The 19,807-nt window shown below is 39.0% G+C and overlaps 1 protein-coding gene across 1 annotated transcript in view; it reads left to right on the forward strand.

Moving 5' to 3' along the window:
- LOC146331085 (constitutive coactivator of PPAR-gamma-like protein 1 homolog) overlaps nucleotides 1–19,807 on the forward strand; it is a 39,969-nt gene that overhangs the window by 2,426 nt on the left and 17,736 nt on the right. The window contains exons 2-10 of the mRNA XM_084726798.1: nucleotides 1,101–1,347; nucleotides 1,436–1,518; nucleotides 6,678–6,806; nucleotides 8,325–8,415; nucleotides 11,370–11,458; nucleotides 11,546–11,784; nucleotides 16,386–16,479; nucleotides 16,565–16,786; nucleotides 16,965–17,136. Of these exons, the coding sequence (XP_084582924.1) occupies nucleotides 1,101–1,347; nucleotides 1,436–1,518; nucleotides 6,678–6,806; nucleotides 8,325–8,415; nucleotides 11,370–11,458; nucleotides 11,546–11,784; nucleotides 16,386–16,479; nucleotides 16,565–16,786; nucleotides 16,965–17,136 (1,366 nt within the window). The remainder of the gene's footprint in view (nucleotides 1–1,100; nucleotides 1,348–1,435; nucleotides 1,519–6,677; nucleotides 6,807–8,324; nucleotides 8,416–11,369; nucleotides 11,459–11,545; nucleotides 11,785–16,385; nucleotides 16,480–16,564; nucleotides 16,787–16,964; nucleotides 17,137–19,807) is intronic.

The following is a 19,807-nucleotide window of genomic DNA, read 5'->3' on the forward strand; positions in this document are numbered from 1 at the left end:
TCTTTCTCTGGTTCCTGTTTCTCTTTGTTCTTTACAAATGTATCGTATTGTTCGGGATGACAGCTCTTAAAATGGGTAATTAAATCTGTAGTGTTGAAGGAATGTGATTTGGCTCCTCCTCACAATAGCATCTTTGCTATCCGTTTGGGACACCTCAGATAACCTTCACGCCACAGACATTCTTGCATCACGCACACGTAATCAAAGCATTATCTTATTGCCCTATCATATAAAAATGCTAATTTCAGGCTGATAAGATATTTGATTTTAAAGTCTTTATTATACATCACACCAGTGATCAGGGTTCAAAATTAACTTCTTTATTAAGTTTTTTGAATGAATGTTCAAATTTTCACTTGCCACTCAATAGATAACTGTTGTTTTTTTGGCTGGTGTTTAAGCAAATCTATCAGCCTATTTTATATTTTTTTTTACATTGCATATTTTACCAGCATTTTAGTTTTTAATTTTCACTAATAATTGTTTAGTCCATAAAATGTGAAAAAAAAAAAAAATAGGACAATGGTCATCGCAGTTTTCCAAAGTCCTAATTGATGTCTTCAATGCATCTTTTGTCCAACCAACAGTCCAACACCCAAATACTCTTTATTTACTCTCATAAATGACAAAGAAGAAAAGCAGCAAATCATCCCATTTAAGATGCTGGAACATGACAGTGTTTGTCATTTTTGCTTGAAAAAACTATTACTCAACTATTAAAATAGTTGCGATTATTACCTTTTGATACACTAATCATTGCATTTCTATCAGGATTTATTGTTTAACTGAGCAGTTATATTATTCTGACAGTGCTGGGTGTTGGGTGAAAATTTGTAAATCAGTATTCATATAATAATGCCTTTGAGATCAGGTTCTTTTGACTGGATCACATTTTAAATATATAGCCAATTATCCATCCCTCTTTCTTTGACTATCCAATCAGCTGTGTAGGACTTATTCACTAAGAGCAACTCAAACAGAACTGCACCTGCTTTGTAATCCTGCTTCTGTAGAGAGCCTAATGCACCATGTCTGTGTAAGAGGTTTATTTTGAGGCTTTAGCTTTCTAAAGTCTAACTCTCGTCTCGGCCACTCCTCAGGTTGTCCAGAGCATCGAGGACCACCACCTGGAAGTGATAGCCTTATGCAGGGAGAACGGCTTCCATGGCCTGGTGGCCTACGACTCGGACTACGCTCTGTGCAACATCCCATACTACTTCAGCGCACACGCCCTCAAACTGAGCCGCAACGGCAAAAGCCTCACCACCAGCCAGTACCTGATGCACGAAGTGGCACGGCAGCTTGATCTCAACCCCAATCGTTTTGTCATTTTTGCATCACTGTTAGGTTGGTGTGATACTGCTGGACAGAATATAAAGGAGCTGATGGTTTAGATGACTAAACACCACTAATGATGCTGTGTTGTGTTCTAAAGGAAATCACATACTGCCTGATGAAGACTTGGCTGCCTTTCACTGGAGCTTACTTGGCCCAGAGCATCCATTAGCATCTCTGAAGGTAAAGATTAATGATCATTTCTTTATAATCACTGGCCTGCTAATCCAGTGTCACAGAAGTGAACTGTGAATAGTACTTTTCTGATCATGTGCTGAACCATTGTTCAACCGTATACACTTTTTCGCACAATATTTATACTGTATTTTTGTCTCAGGTGAGTGCATTGCTTCTGCTGTGTGCCTCCTTAGAGAACAGGAGGCCTGCTGCTCATGCTCCTGCTGCTGTTGAGTTGCATTGTTGGAAGTGTGTTATACAGGATTTTTGGGGCTGTGGAGTCCTAATACTAAGGGGCTCTGTCCACCAAATTGTTGTTTCCTGAGGCCAGCGTATTGTTGAATTGCTTCCATTGGGAATGCTGCACATTAACACTACTACTGCTATAAACAGTGCAGCATGAAGAAGTGCTCAGTGTCTATCCTGTAATGAACGTTTCGCAGTTTTATTCTGGTTGCCAAGAGTTTGAACCTGTTCATCTTCATAGAGCTGCAATGATTTATTGATTATTAAATTAATCGCAAACTATTTTGATAATCGATTAACAGGTTTGAGTAAGTCAAAATTCACGCTTCTTAAGTGTGTGTGTGTTCTTAAATGGTTTCTTTACTCCTTTCTGACATTCATCTGACATTTTATAGACTAAACAACTATTAATCAATTAATCAAATAAAGAAGACTGATCAGTTAATCGCCTATGAAAATAATCATAAGTTGCAGCCATACAGCTTTGGGTAAAATGCTGACAGCCGTCCAGTCACAGTGGAGGAGGGGCAGGACGAATAGGTTACCAAAACCTATGCACTGCTTGTACTTTTGAATCTGGCCCCGTCGTCCAGCTTCAGCTCTTGAGATGTTTCCCCGCCCACTAAATGTCATGAACCCACACAAACCGATGGGTCCAAGCTTCAGCCCTCCTGTCATCTAGAGCAAGGGCCAAAGCAAGTACTTTACTTGGTGCCGACATCTTTACAATCTGTATTTGTTGATAACAGAAATCTGGGAAATTAGGTAAATTAACAGTTACTTCCATTGATATTCTGTATGATGGCAACCTAAGTGTGTCAGCTGATGAAACACTGTGCCTCTAAAGTGCTCTCAGCTGCTCCCAGCTGGGTGTTTTCAGAAGAGCGCCTGGCGTTTTCAGCCGGGGTAAAAAGGCTTTGGTGGACATAACCCCTAAAGGCATTTTCACGCCTATACTTTGTTTGCTCTGGTCCGATCAGTTGTTGAGTTTGTAAACATTTTCCCCATGGTTCAGTTTCTTTTCACACAGTGAAAAATCCAAGCAAACCCAAATGTATCACCGCAAAGCACATGAGAACGTTTACTCAGCTCATTGGTCAGATGTGTCTGGGGCAGGCGCAAGAAAGTAAATACAGGAAGAATGTCCTGTTTTCTGGGCTGGCACATACAATATTTCTGTGAGAGAAACACTGATATGCAATAACATGGATCAATGGCAGAGTTTGCATGTGCTCATGAGCATGGAAATTATCTTCACACTTGTCAAAGAAGATGTGCTGCCTTCAGACAGGACGGGGGAGTTCATACTGAGTACATCCAATGAGCCGGTTCGCTTAGCCTTGTAGAGTAAACCTGGTAGTTGGGTCAAACCACATTCCCAATACAAACAAACCACTCAGTTCCTCTGGGACTGGACCAAGACGACCTCTCTCAAGGTTCTTGGTGCAGTTTTGGTCCGCCCCCTAGTGAGATTATGGTTTACAGCTACCTTAACAAATGGACCGAAAGGGGAAAACGAGTCCCATTTAAATGAAATGTGCAAGTGTGAAAAAATCATTAGATTTCCCTTAGATGAAAACTTAAAGGTGAAATATGTAACACCTTAGCCCTCAAAAATGGGTACTGCAGTCCAAATTGAAAATATTGGAGCTCCTCCCCAGACATTATACTTCCTTACTACTAAATGACAAGTGAGGACGAGTTGTAAGTTAAACAACATTCTCTAAACCTCTCAATTGTCTGTCAATGTAAAGTTTAGCCCATTATCCTGAAAACAAAAACCCACTGGAGTTGGAATTCAGTGACTGCCTGCCAGGCTCCTATCACTTTTTTTCAGTTTGACCAATAGAAACATCTACTCCTTCTAAAAGATTATTAATGAGTACTTACAACTCATAAACAAACACTAACTCATGTGGCGAACATCTCCATTAAAAGGGAGGAGTTTAGTACTTAAGAATTCAGTTAATCTGCCTCATCAGGATTCTTCGGGATCCTGTAACATTTGATTGACTGTGGCCTGGTCTCAACTCTACAGCTGTCATCAGGTTCTGATTCAGATGTTGTTAAATCCTGATTGGGTGTAGAACTATGTGACTTCACCTGTTTTCCAAGTGAGCCCCGCCCACTATAAAGCAGCACAGACAAAAACAAAACCAGAACTCTTTTTAACTTGTGTGTTTATGCAGGACTCCATCACTCACAGTAAGAAGCTGGTTGGCAAAATATCTTTTTAGGGCATTGAAAACCCTGTAAAAACTTGATTTAATCCCTGTTGATCATTATTAATAGGCTATACAGAAGCCTTTTTGGGTGTGGACATGTATTTAGTTTCATCCTTAAACTCACTGAACTTAAATCCACCTGTCCAGTTTTCTTTGTTGATTCTTACAGAGCTTTGAACACAAAGACTAGAAGTCAGCATGTTTGCACATGCCAGATTTATTGAAAGGAAAAGTCCACGGTCATGCACATGTAATTTTCATACAGCTGAAGGCAGGATATTAAACATCACAGCTTCTTTGGTGATAACTGATGGCTAAAAATCCCAAACATCACGTTGGATAACAAATGACCAACTGTTGATTCATCTTTCTGGAGCCTAACCAGCAGCTGCCACCAAGTCGGGCGCTGTGATGTGGCTAAATGTTCATGCACGGCCAGTGCAGTCCATCTTACAGGAACAGGATATTCATATTTTGGTGACTGGTTGAGTCAAACAGTTGAAAGACAGCAGTGGCAGACAGTTTCATGGCAGCATGTAAAATGGTTCAGCTGTTACTTTTTAAATGACTGGCTTTGATTAAACACAAATCCCTCTGGTTCACATGTGCAGCCTGACTGAACTAGCCACTGTACTGCCACAGTATGTTCCAATGACAATGACACTGAAAAGAGACTGTAAAGCAAGAAAAAGTGTGTTTGAGTTCAGTGTCTCAGCTCTTCATCAAGCCTCTGCAGAAGTCTGATAACAACTTGATCATTTGAATCAGCTGTGTTAGAGCAGGGAAACTTCTAAAACGTGCAGGGCAGGCGTCCCCAAGGACCAGGATTGGGAAACGCTAAGGTAGTATATGTTTTCTTGCTGCAGATTAAACTACCCAACAATAGGGCTGAGAAATATGGACGGTAACAAATATCACAATGTTTACCTTGATATTGCGACAACATTGTAGTGAGGACTATTGGTGCTTTCGCAAAATGTGAAATTTGATTTGAAATAATTGTCAGTAATTTTGATATGACTAAGTGGGCAAAGGCAAATAATAGAACAGCAAATACAGTCTATCAACATAATATTGATATATTGCCCAGCCCAAATGCCTGATATGGTATCAATTATCAGGAATTAATGGACCATGTTGAGGCCCAAACCACGGAAGACAGTTGCCTCCACAAAGTCATTCATTAATTATTCATCCTGTGGACACCTCAAAGGGCATTATCCCGATTATATCATGGTCAACAGCCAAAAAAACCCCATTAATTTATATTTTCATGTGTGTTGCAATCAGAATCTAAAGTCTGTTGTTCACTACTCCAGTGAACAGGACAAACCTTAGATACGACTTGGCAACTAGAGATATTTCATGTCTGCTCACTTCATAGAACTTTCTGGCTTTCTGACTTCAACTTTCTGAGCCAGAAAGTTAACATTATTCTAGCAAGGTCAGTAACAAAGTCAGTAACACTGTGAGTGGTTGACAAAAATAAATGCCTCTGATTCTCACACACTGGACCTTTAATGCTGTAAAAGCTTGTATGTGAAGGTGCTTTCTAGCCAAACTGTCTGCTCCTGCAGCTGCTGTCACTCGGACAGTTGGTTACTTATTAATCTCTTAGTGGGTACAGGCTGAGGCTGGGAATTTATTGCTGTTTATCTTTTTTTGTCATTAAGCCAAGCACACCTGTCAAGTGTAGTGTTGGATACACACCACTTAGGTTACTCAATAATAACTGGAAAGTAACTAGAGGCTAGACAGTTTTAATTCTGTCTCCCTGTGTTAACATATATCATCAGTGTAGGGCTGCAGCTAAGGATTACTTTCATTATCAGTTAATCTGTCAACTATTTTTTCGATTAATCGATCATCAGAAAATGATGAAAAATGGATAGAGATGACAACCTCAAGTGTCTTGTTTTGTCCACAACTTCAAAGATATTCAGTTTAAAGGCAGAGAGGAGTGAAGAACCCAGAAAATATTCACATTTGAGAGGCTGAAATCAGAGAATTTGGAGTTGATGATTATTTTGGTAGTTGAATAATGATCAGTTAATCATTGCAGCTCTGGTATTATATTCCAGACTCCCTCTTATTTTCATCAGCAGTCCTCTACAGCTCTGCATCCTTTGTTATTTATGATACCACATGCACCTTTGAGTGATTCAATCAAATCTTGAAGATTTGATCAGATCCATCTCAGAAACACGCGTCACATGACTGAAGATGAAAACTCACTTGCTTCCCCTTCACTGTGATTTTAAAGGTGCTCCGTGGAGTTTTCCGATAAACAAGAAAAAACTGTTTACATTCACTGTTTGTTGCCAACAAAAGGCATAAAGTTATGAAGTGGCAGGAGGTATTTTGGGCCCCTGGTTCTGATTAATAAGTCCATTCATAGATATGTTTAGTAACTTTAAGTTAGACCACTGCATCAGAAAACATTCGGGTCTTTAGTTAAAAAAAGTAGAAATTGCATAAAAACTTCATGAGAGATGTTCACTGTGACTCCCAAGGTGCATTTTGGGTAGAAACATCCAGTCACAGCTTAAAATCCTGTTACTGAAGCAGGAAGCTAAAGATTATGGTGCTGCTGTTTAAACAGCAACAGGGCAGTACTGTACACATTGACATCAAGGTTTATTTCAGACTTGAATGTTTGACCTGTTGTGAACTCGGTGCGCTGTCCTTCCTCAGGTGCGTGCCCACCAGCTTGTGCTCCCACCCTGTGATGTTGTAATCAAGGCCGTGGCCGACTACGTCCGCAACATCCCAGACATCACCGACCTGGAGGCCATCGCTAAGGACATCTTCAAGCACTCACAGGTATGAAAAGTAGAGCTGAACTGGTGTGACGAGGCAGCACTGAAAATGAGACATTCAGTTTTTAGTTTAGAGACGAAGGATATAACTTAGATTGTTTTGATCACATTTCTTCTTGAATGAATCGGTAACAGAGTTGTTGTAAAGCAGTGGGTTTCAAACATTGTCAGGTGACCCATTCTTTCTTACCAAAAACAGTTTTTATGATGAGTAAGACAAGCTCCACTTGATGGAGGATGACGAGTCATAACTGTGCTGCTCTCAAGAGGAAAATCTGATAACCTCCCTTGATCACAATTTCCTGTTCTCAATTGCATTCTAACCACCTAAAATATCTGTTTACTCTGTCATTGCATAGATCTAAAAATAGTTTCAACAAGTCATCCTGTACTGTACAATTATGGTGCACTGGAATAGAAAGAAGAATGACTGAAAAGTGAATTACCAGCAGGGAAAGGTTGTGTTGCTGGTATATACTAGAGCATTTAACTTTGTTGAGACTGAAATAATTATCAGGGCACCTTTTAAAGGGATAATTCAGAGTATTTGAAGTGAGGTTGTATGGGGTACTTATCAACGGTTAGTGAATTTATCTACAGTGGATGGTGGTCAGCACAACTCCAGTTAAGCAAAGCAAAGAGAGGCACTAGCACATAAACTAAAAGATGAACTGCAGTGGTCAGCAGTTAAAGGTATTTTAGCCACTTAAACTATACACAATATTTTGAATATTTTCACCACTTTACTTTCCCATCAGACAGCCTTTTCAAATGGGAGAACTGCTATTATAATCCGAATATCACTCTCTTCATACCTGCCAAACCCAGTAAGTGAAATCAGTCATTTTAATTCGTAGAACACAGGAGCTGCTGGTCTACCACAGCCTCGATCTGTAGGTTTGTTTTTGTTATTGTTTGACTTGGGTGTTTTAAAAGGATAGTCTGAATTCACCGAAGTCACACCATTAACATAGTACCAGATCGAGGAGATGATAGACCAGCAACTCCCGTATTCTGCTAAAATGACTGATTTTGCCTATGGAGTTTGGTTGGGTTGGAAAAAGTGGTGTTTGGCTCATATAATGGTGTTTTCTTGTCAGAAAAGGCCCTCTGGTGGTAGAGCAAAGCGGAGAAAATATTCTAAATACAGTGAACACTTAAACTGATATTAATTTTTCGGGTAGACCTTTTCTTAAGTGGCTACTGACCTTGTTCATAGCAGTTTATTACATAACTTCTGAGTAGTGCTGCTGTTTCCTCAAATATGGGTATGGTGACTGCCATCTACTAAAGGTAATACACTATGGATAAGTACTTGTCTGCATGCTTTAGAGTACTAAGGCAAAGCATTCAAGCAGAGATAACTGTAGTTCACTCTTTCAGCTCAAGAGGACTTGAATGGGAAGAACAGATAATGGTGCTTCTCTCCATATGTGGTCTTTGTTAACTGACAAGGTACCATTAATGCACCTGTTTGCTGTGTTTTGAGTGTATTAATGTCATTTTACTGTTTTTCTTTTAGTCGTGCACTGATGATAAAGTGATCCGCTTCAAGAAGGCAGTGGAGTACTACTCAGTGGCCAGCAAACCCCCTCACTTCCCTCCACACTTAGGTGGGTTTCCGTCTAATCAGACTCTAATCACATCCCTTCTCCTACATTCTGTATAGAAAATGTACAGTGTTAGTGCAAATAGTACATAGATTTCTGTCAGCAGACAGTTTGACTTGTCAAATACAGGTGTAGTTCATTTAATAATGGTTGTGCCTTGTTAAAATTTACACCTGCAATGGTTTGCACCCGCTGTATTGACACTAGAGGCTTGGTACAGGGTACCTATGGGGTTTTAAAAGTATTTTAAAAGTATTGGATTGAAAAAAACACCTAAAATTAAGGCCTTAAAAGTTTTGAATTTCGTTTTCAAAGGTCTTAATTTTTTCTTGTCCTTTCTTAGGATTTTATAAATACTGTCATAAACTAGAAGAGGGCACTCAGTAGAGTGAAGTTTGTCATTTTCTTATGAACTTTCCTGCTGGATGAGACAAAGCAGCTCCTCCTCTCTGCCAACAGTCCCTGCAGGCAGTGAATCACGTCAGAAGAGGACAGGATGAACATAGTGATTGATGTCTGTGTTCCTCAGTCTGTAGAAACTTCACTCAGTATTCTCATGTCAGAAAAATGATTTAGTTTGCTGAAAGTTTAGATTTCTTTCAGTGAGATATTAATGTGTTTATATAGAGACTTTGTTGTTGTGAACATTACTGTTGCCGCTCTAGAAACATTATTTATATGTAAAATATTATATACTAATCTTTTTAGTTATGAAAAAGAACCTAAAAGTGCTGTTTTAAAGCGGCAGCAAAATCCAAAATACGAGTGAGTTAAACCTTTTCCAGGCAACATGAATGTGAGTATCATAATGATTTACTAAATTCACTTGACAAATAATGATTTTCCATTCTATCTGTAATAATTAGGTAGATATAGTAATCGGTATTAAATTTGATTCCAAGTGGTAATAAAAACATGCTAAAAAGTCTTATATTTAACTTGGAGAACCCTGGAGGGTCCCTGTAGTAACATCTAACTGTAACTAAATCAGCTAATAAAAGTAACTAGTATGGACATAAGGTCATGACTTCAGGCATGTGGCCAGTCAACTATCATCAACCATCGTCATGGTTACCGGGTGCATTTGCTCTCTGGCTGGCATGAGCCCCTTGGCATTGTATCGCATCTTAGCAAGCTAGATCAATACTAAAATTGATAATCATAAATAAATGAGGTCTCTTGATGACTGTGTTGCAAAGTGGAAAGCAATTAATGAAAAAAAAAATTGTGGGATTAAAAACAGCTGTTTTACTGTTAGTGAGTTTAATTCTGTGACATTTTATGATTTATACCGACCCTAGGTGCATGTGTAGCTATTCAGTTGTTAGAGTTATGTTGTAGATTACCTCTGACACAACTGCTTTTGTTTTAGTAATGCATAAATCAATACTTGGTAATAATTAATGTTATAACTAGGCTGAACTCGCACTGAGTTTGTGCAACAGGCTGCTGTGATTTTCCTGCTAGTCAATATATGTGAATGTGAAAGAAGGAATAGACAAACTTAAAATCATAATATGAAAGCTAAAATATTGCAGTTTTTTATAGTTGGCTGAGGTGGAAGAGTTTGCAAACCCATAAAGAGATGATGAGATAAAGGCTGAGGACGATAGAGGTTGAATAAGCTGTGGTGTTGCAGGACCTGCAGGGATGATGTATGTGAAGGCAAAATCCTTAGTTTGAGTCCAGGCCAGAGACCTTAAAACTCAATATTGATATTTTGAGTATTCAAATGAACACAAGAAAATTTTATTTAGCAGAACAAGTCCCATCTGTTTATGTTTATATTGCTAATGTGTTTGATGGTTACTGTAGCAAAAATGTGAGAAAATATGGCAGTCTGTTTTTTTTTATTTCTTGTGTGTAATATATTTAACTGTTTATTGAAAGAAAAAGTATGGAAGGCAATTACCCTTTTTAGCCTAAAGGTGTTCAATTTAAATGTATTATAATTAGAGCTTGGCTGAGAAATTGGGCAGGTCAATATATCAGCTCATATCAGATGTATTGTTGTATATGTTGACAGATTAGTAACGAGAAATGTCAACTCTGTCACTATTACATAGTCTGTCCACCAGGGAGCACTGATGAGTAGGTTTGTTTAGAGCTCCAACGAGAAGTTGATTAGTTGTCAATTCATAAATGAATCGCCAACTAATTTGATAACTGATTTATTCGTTTAAGTTATTTTTTAAGAAAAAAAAGATTTCAGCGAGTCCTCTCTGACAGTAAACTGAATTTATTTGAGCTGTCGACAAAACAAGATATTTGAGGACGTCACTGACAACATTTTTCACCATATTCTGACATTTATAGACCAAACAACTAATCGCTTAACTGAGAAAAAAGAAAACTGATAGGTTAATTGATAATGAAAGTAATCATTAGCTGTAATCTAGGACTGTACAATTAATCACAAAATTACTGAAATCGCAGTATATCCAAGTGCAGTATTGGAGTTGTAGAACCAAAACCAAATTGTGTCGCAATCAAATTTTTTGAAAAAAAAGAAAAATGTTTGAGTAAACAGTATTGTAATGAAGTTCTATAGTGCTGAAGAGATTCAAAAAGGCCTAAAAACCATATCCTCCAGATGTAAGAGAACATGTTTGTTTGGTGCAGACCCCAACAAATGTTTTTTAGTGAACATGAAAATTGTACTGCAAAAATAATCATTCATTCAGTCATTTTTGACCAAATCGTGCAGACTTTATACACTGTAAAATGTTCCTCTCGGTATGGATGGAAAACAAATCTGAGGGATCTGTATAAACACCAAAATTTAGGATCTGCCTCAAAAATCCAGAACGAGTTGAGGTATAGTTGAAAAGTATTTTAAAATTTTAAAATTCCCAGAAAACAATCTCTACATGTCGTTGTTTTCCTTCAGATGTGTGCAGCAGCTCCAGCCTCTTCTGAATCTGTATAGTGAAATTATATGTGTGTCTGTTTCACAGTCAGACCAAAACACATGGGAGTGCCTGCTGCAGTGCCATCTCCAAAACTGCTCAACATTCCACAGGTGCCGCTGCCTGTAAAACCCGGGGTAAGACTGAGAGACGTACTGTACTCCGCAGGCATCTGGCTTCATAGGAGTGACACGTCTGTTTTCGTCTCACCGTTCTGTCTGCAGGTCCAGCACTCATACCCAGAGGCTGTGGTGGCTCTGGATTGCGAGGAGAGGGGCCCCCCGGAGCAGAACAGCTTCAGCAACATTCCTCATGAAGGGAAGCACACACCGCTGTACGAGAGGTCCTCTCCCATCAACCCGGGCCAGGCCGGCAGCCCCAACCACACAGAGGCCGCTTTCTTCAACGCCTCCTCCACCTCCTCCTCCTCGGAGAATGAAGAGAGCTCAGGCACAACTGCCAAGTGAGTCCAACACAACACGCACGCTCCGTCACTGTCTCCATTCATGGGGAGACTCCTGAGCTACTTGAGGTCACCAGGCTGTCATGTTGACATGTGCATCAAAGTGTTAAAGGTTAAGTACGGGGGAAATTTAGTGAATTTTAGTCTTTTACAAAGCTTTCAGTCCATGTAACATGATTTATTACAGTAGAGTCTCCCTTTTTGTAATCACTGTCTTTAATCAAAAATCAAAATTACATATTTTTTCCTGGCCTGTAGTGCTTTTTTTTTTTTTTTTTTTTTTTTTTTTTTTAACACATCTAGATATTTTCTTTGGTGTTACTTGCAGAGTTTTGGCCGCCTGCCTTCTCTCCAATATAATGGGACTAAATGGCACTCAGCTCGTGGGGTTCAAGCTACCAAAAATGTACATTTGAAAAATTCAAAACCGGTGTCTCTTTCCAAAAATTATGACCCACTTACTCAAAATAATTCACAGACCTTGTTGTGAGTTTCATGTAGGAACTACTTTCTTTCTAGTAGAAATAAGAAAGTAATTCAGGTAGATTCTACTGCAGAAAGAAAGTAGTTCCTACACGAAACTGCTCGAAACAAGGTCTGTGAATTATTTTGAGTAACTGTTCCTGATTTAAATAGCAGTACAGGACAAGGGAAAAATATGTATTATTGATTTGGGGTGAACTGTCCCTTTAGAAGTGTCAAAATAGTATCCCTGCTTTTACTTTAAATCTGTGTTCACACAGAAAGCGCAGTGAATTGTCCCTGTGTTACTCACACAAGTTTGACAGGATCATTTGTGTTTATTAGCCCCAAACAGCCAGAAAGCATTAACCGTAACCCAGAGAGCAACAGCAGGAACTGAGAGTGCGTGTCTGTCTTTGTGTGTCTGTGTGTGTTCAGTTTGCCCTCTGACTGAACTCAGCAGTCACCAGATACTCTGGTTCTAACATTTCTTCTCTTCTTTTTCCCTTCTCCTCTCTGTACGTTCATGAAGTGAAGTACATTCCCCCTCCAGTCAGCAGCCAACATGGACAGAGAGACACTAATCAGAGTACATTATACCCGACAGCAGAGGTCATCACCCCTACAGCTTACTGTGATAGACAGGCTAAAGGGACAGTTCCCCCACAATGAAAAATACATATGTCTCCTGGCCTGTAGTGCTGTTTACCCATCTAGATTTTTTTAATGTGAGTTGCAGAATTTTGGAGATATCAGTCGTAGAGATGTCTGCCTTCTATCCAATATACTGGAACTAGATGTTACTCTGCATGTGGTACTCAAAGCACCAAAAAAATACATCTTTCCAAAAATCATGACCCTGGTGCTCTAGATAATCTGCAGACCTTGTTGTGAGCAGTTTCAAGTAGGAACTACTCTCATTCTGCAGTATTATCTACTGAAACTAATTTAATATCTAATGAAACTACTTTCTTTTCTACTAGAAAGAAAGTTGTAAGCTTTGAGCACCACAAGCCGAGTGCCATTTTGTGCCATTATATTGGAGAGAAGGCAGACATCTCCAACAAAACTGCAACAGGCACCAAAACTATTTAGATGGATAAACAGCACTACAGGCCATTTTTGATTTTGGGGTTAACTGTGCATTTTAGAGGTAATAGTTAAGAGAACACCCACTGTTTAATCCCAAAAGTATAAGAAAAATAAAATCTCAGAATTTTTTAGCTCAAGTTGAACATGTCAAACTTCCGTGAATATGCAAAGGACAAGAAATTGCCTTGCAGCAATCCTGTCAGGTGGTGTGTATTCACACTTTTTGCCATCTTTGCATTGACTTTATATGTAATTGTGTCCAGCACTTGAAATTAGGGATGTCCCGTTTTCCTGGGGGACAATAAATAGCGCCTGGGACACAAAGACAGAATGTCCAGGGCACTTTTGCGACAGTAGAGAAATTTATTATAGAAGTGTTGCAGCAGATTTCCAAATCTGCATTATTTGGATAAACGTTCTTGCCTGAAAAATTATTAGTAAAGTGAGATATTAACAGTCCCACACGCCTGGCAATCTGTAAAAACTAAACATATAACTTAACTTTGAATTTTTGCCCGCTCCACATTAATCTAGATTTTTTTTAGTGTGAGCTGCAGAGTTTTTGGATACAAGCCATAGATGTCTGCCTTCTCTCTAATATAATGGGATTAAATGACATTCAGCTTGTGGTGCTCAAAGCACCAAAAAGAAAAAAAATTGAAAAACTCAAAACCAGTGTCTCTTTCCAAAAATCATGAGCTGGTTATTCAAGATAATCCACAGACCTTGTTGTGAGCAGTTTCATGTAGGAACTACTTTCTTTGGAAAAGAAAGCTGTTCGGGTAGATTCTGCTGCAGAAAGAGTTTTGAAGGTGCTTTGGGCAGCTCCATTATTATTGGAGAGAAGTCTGACATCTCTATGGCTGATATCTCCAAAACTCTCCAACTCACTAAAAAATCTAGATGGATAAACAGCACTAGAGGGAAAATATGTCTCTTTAAAGGCTGGGAGAGTTGAAAGTAGAGTTCCAGACAGTTGAGGAAAAAAATATTTTGAGCCCTGATTGCACCATGCAGAAAATTTGCTCCGCTTTTGGTGTGAACACCCTATTTTTACAGTTCGAGTTAATATGAAGATGACTACACATTGTTTCCCAGAAAATCAATTCTGTCTTCTCATTTCCTGTTGGAATTTAGTCCTGACATTGTTCCCAGGATCGTTGACACTTTTAGAACGTGCATTAAAACACTTACAGAGATTTTAACGTGTTAAAGTGGTTGTGAGGTAATGGGTACAGTACTTCTTTCAGCAACGTTTTTAGCTTATGTTTGGTAGCATGCTATAATTGTACTGTACTGCAGTGTTGTATCTGGTCTCTAGTGGCAACAAATGCCGGTTATTTACTGCTTAGTATGCCGTTTCTATTTCCAGATGCCCAAAGAGGCTCAGTTGTAGACTGAGTCTCTGTAAACACAGATCTCCAGAAGACTCACTGTTTGTTTTGTTTGATTATTCAAACAAACTCAGACATAAATTCTTCATTTAGTTGATTCAAGTTACAACAGAAGCAGAGAACACCTTGTACCATTTTACTGATGGTTATCATCACAGTTCTTCTTGCATTTGTGTCAGTGTCTTATGTGTTAGTGCTAGTGTGGAAACCAAGCTTTTCTGCTGTTGAGAAGAATGGAAGCCAAAGACATAAATGCCACCGAGGTCATGAAGAGTTCATCTCACATTTGGCTGAATTAAACACATGATTCCTCCAGACACTTGTAAATGAAGATTTGTCTTGTCAGACACAAGTATCTGTAAAATGTGTTTATACTTAGTCACCAGAAAAAGGGAAACTTTTATTCTGAACTGCCCAGATGTCCCTTACAGATGCTGGTATACAGACAGCCGAGATTTTATGCACCCCTTTCAACAAGATGATGCTTCCTGTTAAAGTGGAAAATATGAAATTAAATTGTGTTAATGAGCTGCTGAGCACAGTCTGCTAATATTAGGCCCACTAATCACCTTCAAGACAAACATTGAAAGGAGCATCTAGCTGTCAACCCTGGGCACCTGAAGTACTGATGAGTTCATGGTCAGCTTCAACTGTGGGAGAGACCAGGAAGAGCACAGTTTTAAAAAAGTAGCCTACTGATTTAGCATTACACTCCCATCTCATGATGCACACAGGATGCAAAACATTTTTTTGTCCATCAGCCAAATGGCTAGTGATAGTCCAGATTTACCAGCCACTCATTAGATTACCATTGACATGGTAGGTACCCTGATTTTGAAGATTTTTAACACTTCTCTTCCAAGAGTTAAACACAGTTGGTGAGTCTGTCTTGAGTTTTCTGCAATTGCCATTTGCCGACTTCTGTCTTTCATTTTGTAAATTTTCATTTCCCTGCCTCCTGTGCATAAAGACATGAACACTGTCATTTAATTTTGGGCGATACATGATAATCATGCAGTGAAAATCTAATATCTCAACAGCCCTAATACCATTCTGATATTGATATCGGCTGAGCAATGTATCTGTCTGGCTCTATCGCTCAATGTATTCATTTTATTTACAGTCCTGCTTCCCAAAAGGTTTGGACACTGTGTAAAACAAATAAAAACACAATGTTATCATCTGCAAATCCTTTTTGACTCAAAGTCAACTGAGTATAGTTCAAAGAAAAGATATTTAATATTCAAGCTGATCGTCCCTGCTTCTTTTAGCAAGACAATGCCAAGTGTCTTAAACTTCAATAAGAATTAGTGTCCTCAGTTCCCAAACACTGAATGTTTTTACAAGAAAAGATGATATCACAGTGGTAAACATGCTCATTTCACAACTTTCTTGGAAAGGTTTGCAGTCGTCAGATTCAGAATGAGTGTAGTTTTACAAAAAATAATCAAGTTTATCAGTTTGAACATGAAATATCCCGTTTCTGTGCCGTATTCAACTGAATATAGGTTTGAAAGATTTTGCAAATATTTGCATTCTGTTTTTATTTGTTTTAAACTGGGTCACAACCTTTTTGCCCTTGGTTGGGATCAGGAGATCAATGGTTTATCTTTCCTCTGTTGAAGCTGAATCATATGTTTCTTGTTGGTTTAGTCATGTTAGTGACCATAAGGGCGGATGGGAGAAAAACGGACATACTCCACATTCTGAAAACGCAGCAGAGGGAGACCTGGGGGACCAAACAAAAGTGAGTGAAACAGCAGGAACTCATTACACCTGATCAGACATCTCATCAGGCAACTAAAGTGAAACGTCTGGCTCTCTGTCCTCAGGCCGACCTCTGTGTGACCTCTACTGTGAGCCCGGGATCGCAGGCCGGAGGTCTCCACAGCCTGAACGCCCAGATCCCGTCGCTGCTCTCCATGCCCACCAGGAACCACATGGACATCACCATCCCACCTCTCCCTGCCGTGGCCCCCGAGGTCCTGCGGGTGGCCGAGCACAGACACAAGAAGGGCCTTATGTACCCATACATCTACCACACTCTCACCAAGGTCAGAGAGCCAATCATCTAGAATGATGGCTTATTTTGTTATGACGGTCAGTGTCTTTTAATGTAAAACTGAAGCAAAAAGTACAAATACATTCCATGTTAATTTGTGGAATCTGAAGTATCTAGAGTGACTTGTTTGTGTCTTTGTCCAGCATTGAGGTAACACAGTGTCTCTGCAGGGGGAGATTAAGCTATCTGTCACCATTGAAGATGAAGCAAACAAAGACCTGCCTTCAGCAGTGCAGCTGTTTCGGCCCATCCGTCAATATGTTTACGGAGTGCTCTTCAGCCTGGCCGAGGCCAGGAAGAAGGCTGAGAGACTCGCCATGAGGAAGAACTGCCTCCCTGAATGTGAGTGCTGTGCTCAGAAAGCTCCTTTATGTCACTGTGTCACATCCTGTACTGTGAGCCTGTTTACACCTGGTATTAACATGTGTCTAGGATGATCTGATCACAAGTATGTCACTTCTCACCTGGCATCAGAATGCATCTCCACGTGTGTCTGAAGTGACCACTTGTAATCAGATCTCACTTCCCTGACATATATGCTAATAAACAAGTAGCTACTAGCAGTGTAAATCACAAGTTTCATGGCAATACACATGTTATATTTATTGTTTGTCTGCCATAATAACATTTTGATTCAATCCTCAGGGATCTATGATTGAGATCAGATTATATTATTTGTCCAGTTAATCATCTCACAAAAAAACTAAACTATGATTTGACAATTTTACAACTCAACTCTTCCAGACATTTATAACACAGACATGCCAGTTGGATTTCAAAATAAAAGCATGTCTTAAAGATGACAATATAGATAGATATTTTCACTTTACATCAGTAATATTGGATTGTTGAACACTGAATAAATATATTGATCCAGATCAGTGTATTGTTACACCCCTAGTGGCTCCATCAGTACAGCACAGTTAGATATAGTATTTGCTGAGTTTATTAAATGGCTCGAATAGTTAGAAATTTGTCATGGACAGCAGCATTACACAAAGCTTATTAAGTTTCTCCCTACTCCATAAATCACAAAATTGCATGATTTGTAAAGACAGTCTGGAATTTTTCTCCATGGGCAACAGAGAAGCAGCCTATATTGGTGACTGTTTACTGTAAAATCTGACATGATTACTGTCAATATAATGTTGTCTTCTTTCAGAAATTTGGTGTAAATGGTGAAATCAGTTGAAGCAGTGTGTTCAAACAGTTCTTAAATACTGGCAGGCAAACGCTCTTGAGATGCAGAGTAGCCACCGGTACAACGATGCCACCACTGCCTTTTTTTTTTTTTTTACAAGGGAAAAAAACGGCTTACTGTAATGCAATACCAAATGTACAAATAACTAAAAGTTTCTCCTCACTCAACAAGTCTCAGAATTGCCCAGTTTTTTTTTTATGGGAGCCTGGTGATATTGCGGTACCTAGTTCAAGAGAGCCCAACACAGACCACCTCTGACTGTGGTCTGTGTGATTAGATCTCAATGCAGTCTCAATGCATTCACCCCTGCACCTGTATGACTACTGCATTTTAGTAATCATTGACCACTCCCAATTTGTGGCCATTTTTTTTTTTTACAAAAAATGTCCAAATTCTCTAATTTCAGCTTTTAAAATATGAATATTTTCTGGTCTCTTTACTCATCTATGACATCAAACTGAATATCTTTTAGGTTGAGGACAGACTGACACATTTAAAGATGTCATCTAGGACTTTGGGAAACAATGATCAACATTTAACATTCTTTAACTATTCAGTGGAAATCTTAGTACTCAGAGCTGTCCAATTGTGATTGGATCACCCAAGACACATTTTAATAGATCTTCATAGAGGACGAAATCAGCCAAAGATTCTCAGTGATGTGTTTTTGGTTCTACTTTTACGATTTAGTGTTCCTTTGGCTTTCTTGACTTAGGAGATCAATCATCATCTCTGCTCATACTTGTGAGAGCTCCAGAGGTGTCCTAACCCATCACTGAGATATGGTGTTCAGGCAGAAACATTTTGATGGAAGAAAGAGATTCATCGAAACTGTCAGTGCATTTACATGCACTTAATCTGCAGGGTACAGTCGGTTTTCTCCAGTGAGACTTGAGAGGAAAGCACCACTGTGACGGCAGAGTGAGGGGATCAAAGGAGAGATGATCAAACAGAGCGATGCGTTGTCCTATTAAACCTAATTCCAAAGTCCGACTGAATCTGAAATGAACAAAAAAAATTCTCTAGAAGTCTGAATCTGTCAGTTCCTGCTGCTCAAACGTTTCACTATTTGTTCAGTTCAAACACATTCTTGCTGTTAGGAAGAAATTTTTACACACAGCAAAGAAAGCAGGCGTCTTCTGTCACTACTACAGTTAAAATAAGCAAACCATGGTTTCAAAATGATGTAGAGGAACTACTGCATGTGTACACAGATTTACAATGATTAGGTCATTGATCACTCCATAAAAAACGCAGACAGAAAGTTTCTTTTTTTTCAACACAGATGATTTGTCACATCATCAATTTCTGCAGCAACAGAAAAAGTAACTTTCACTTTCACTGGTGCAGCTCCTCAGATATCGGACAATCGTTAATTTCCCTACCATTCAGTTTGACTTCATGGAAAAAGAAACTGCATTGATACAAATCATCTTGCTTTCTTGCAGCAGGAGTGCAAAGCTAAGAAATGTACTGCTGAATCAATATCAGTGCAAGTGTACGCTATATTAAGAATATTTTTACTGCTTTACCTTGCTATCAGACGTTCTTTTCTGATGGGAAACCACTGTTACATTAGTCAAATCTTGTTCCCTCTAAGGCAACCAGTCTCCTTTGACAAAAACAATAATTTTACCTCAACACTGGAGATGCTGCTAGATGTGGGGGGTATCAAGTTATTACAGTATACCAGAGTTAAGAAATCCTGAAGGTGTGATTTTCAATACTGTCATCGTGAATAAAATAATTTGAAACATAGAAGCTGCTTTTTTTTTTTTTTAAATTCATGGAAAATTAAAATATTAAAAATTA

This window comes from Lutjanus erythropterus, chromosome 2, assembly GCF_056507025.1.
Source record: "Lutjanus erythropterus isolate fLutEry1 chromosome 2, fLutEry1.hap2, whole genome shotgun sequence".
Taxonomy (NCBI): domain Eukaryota; kingdom Metazoa; phylum Chordata; class Actinopteri; order Lutjaniformes; family Lutjanidae; genus Lutjanus; species Lutjanus erythropterus.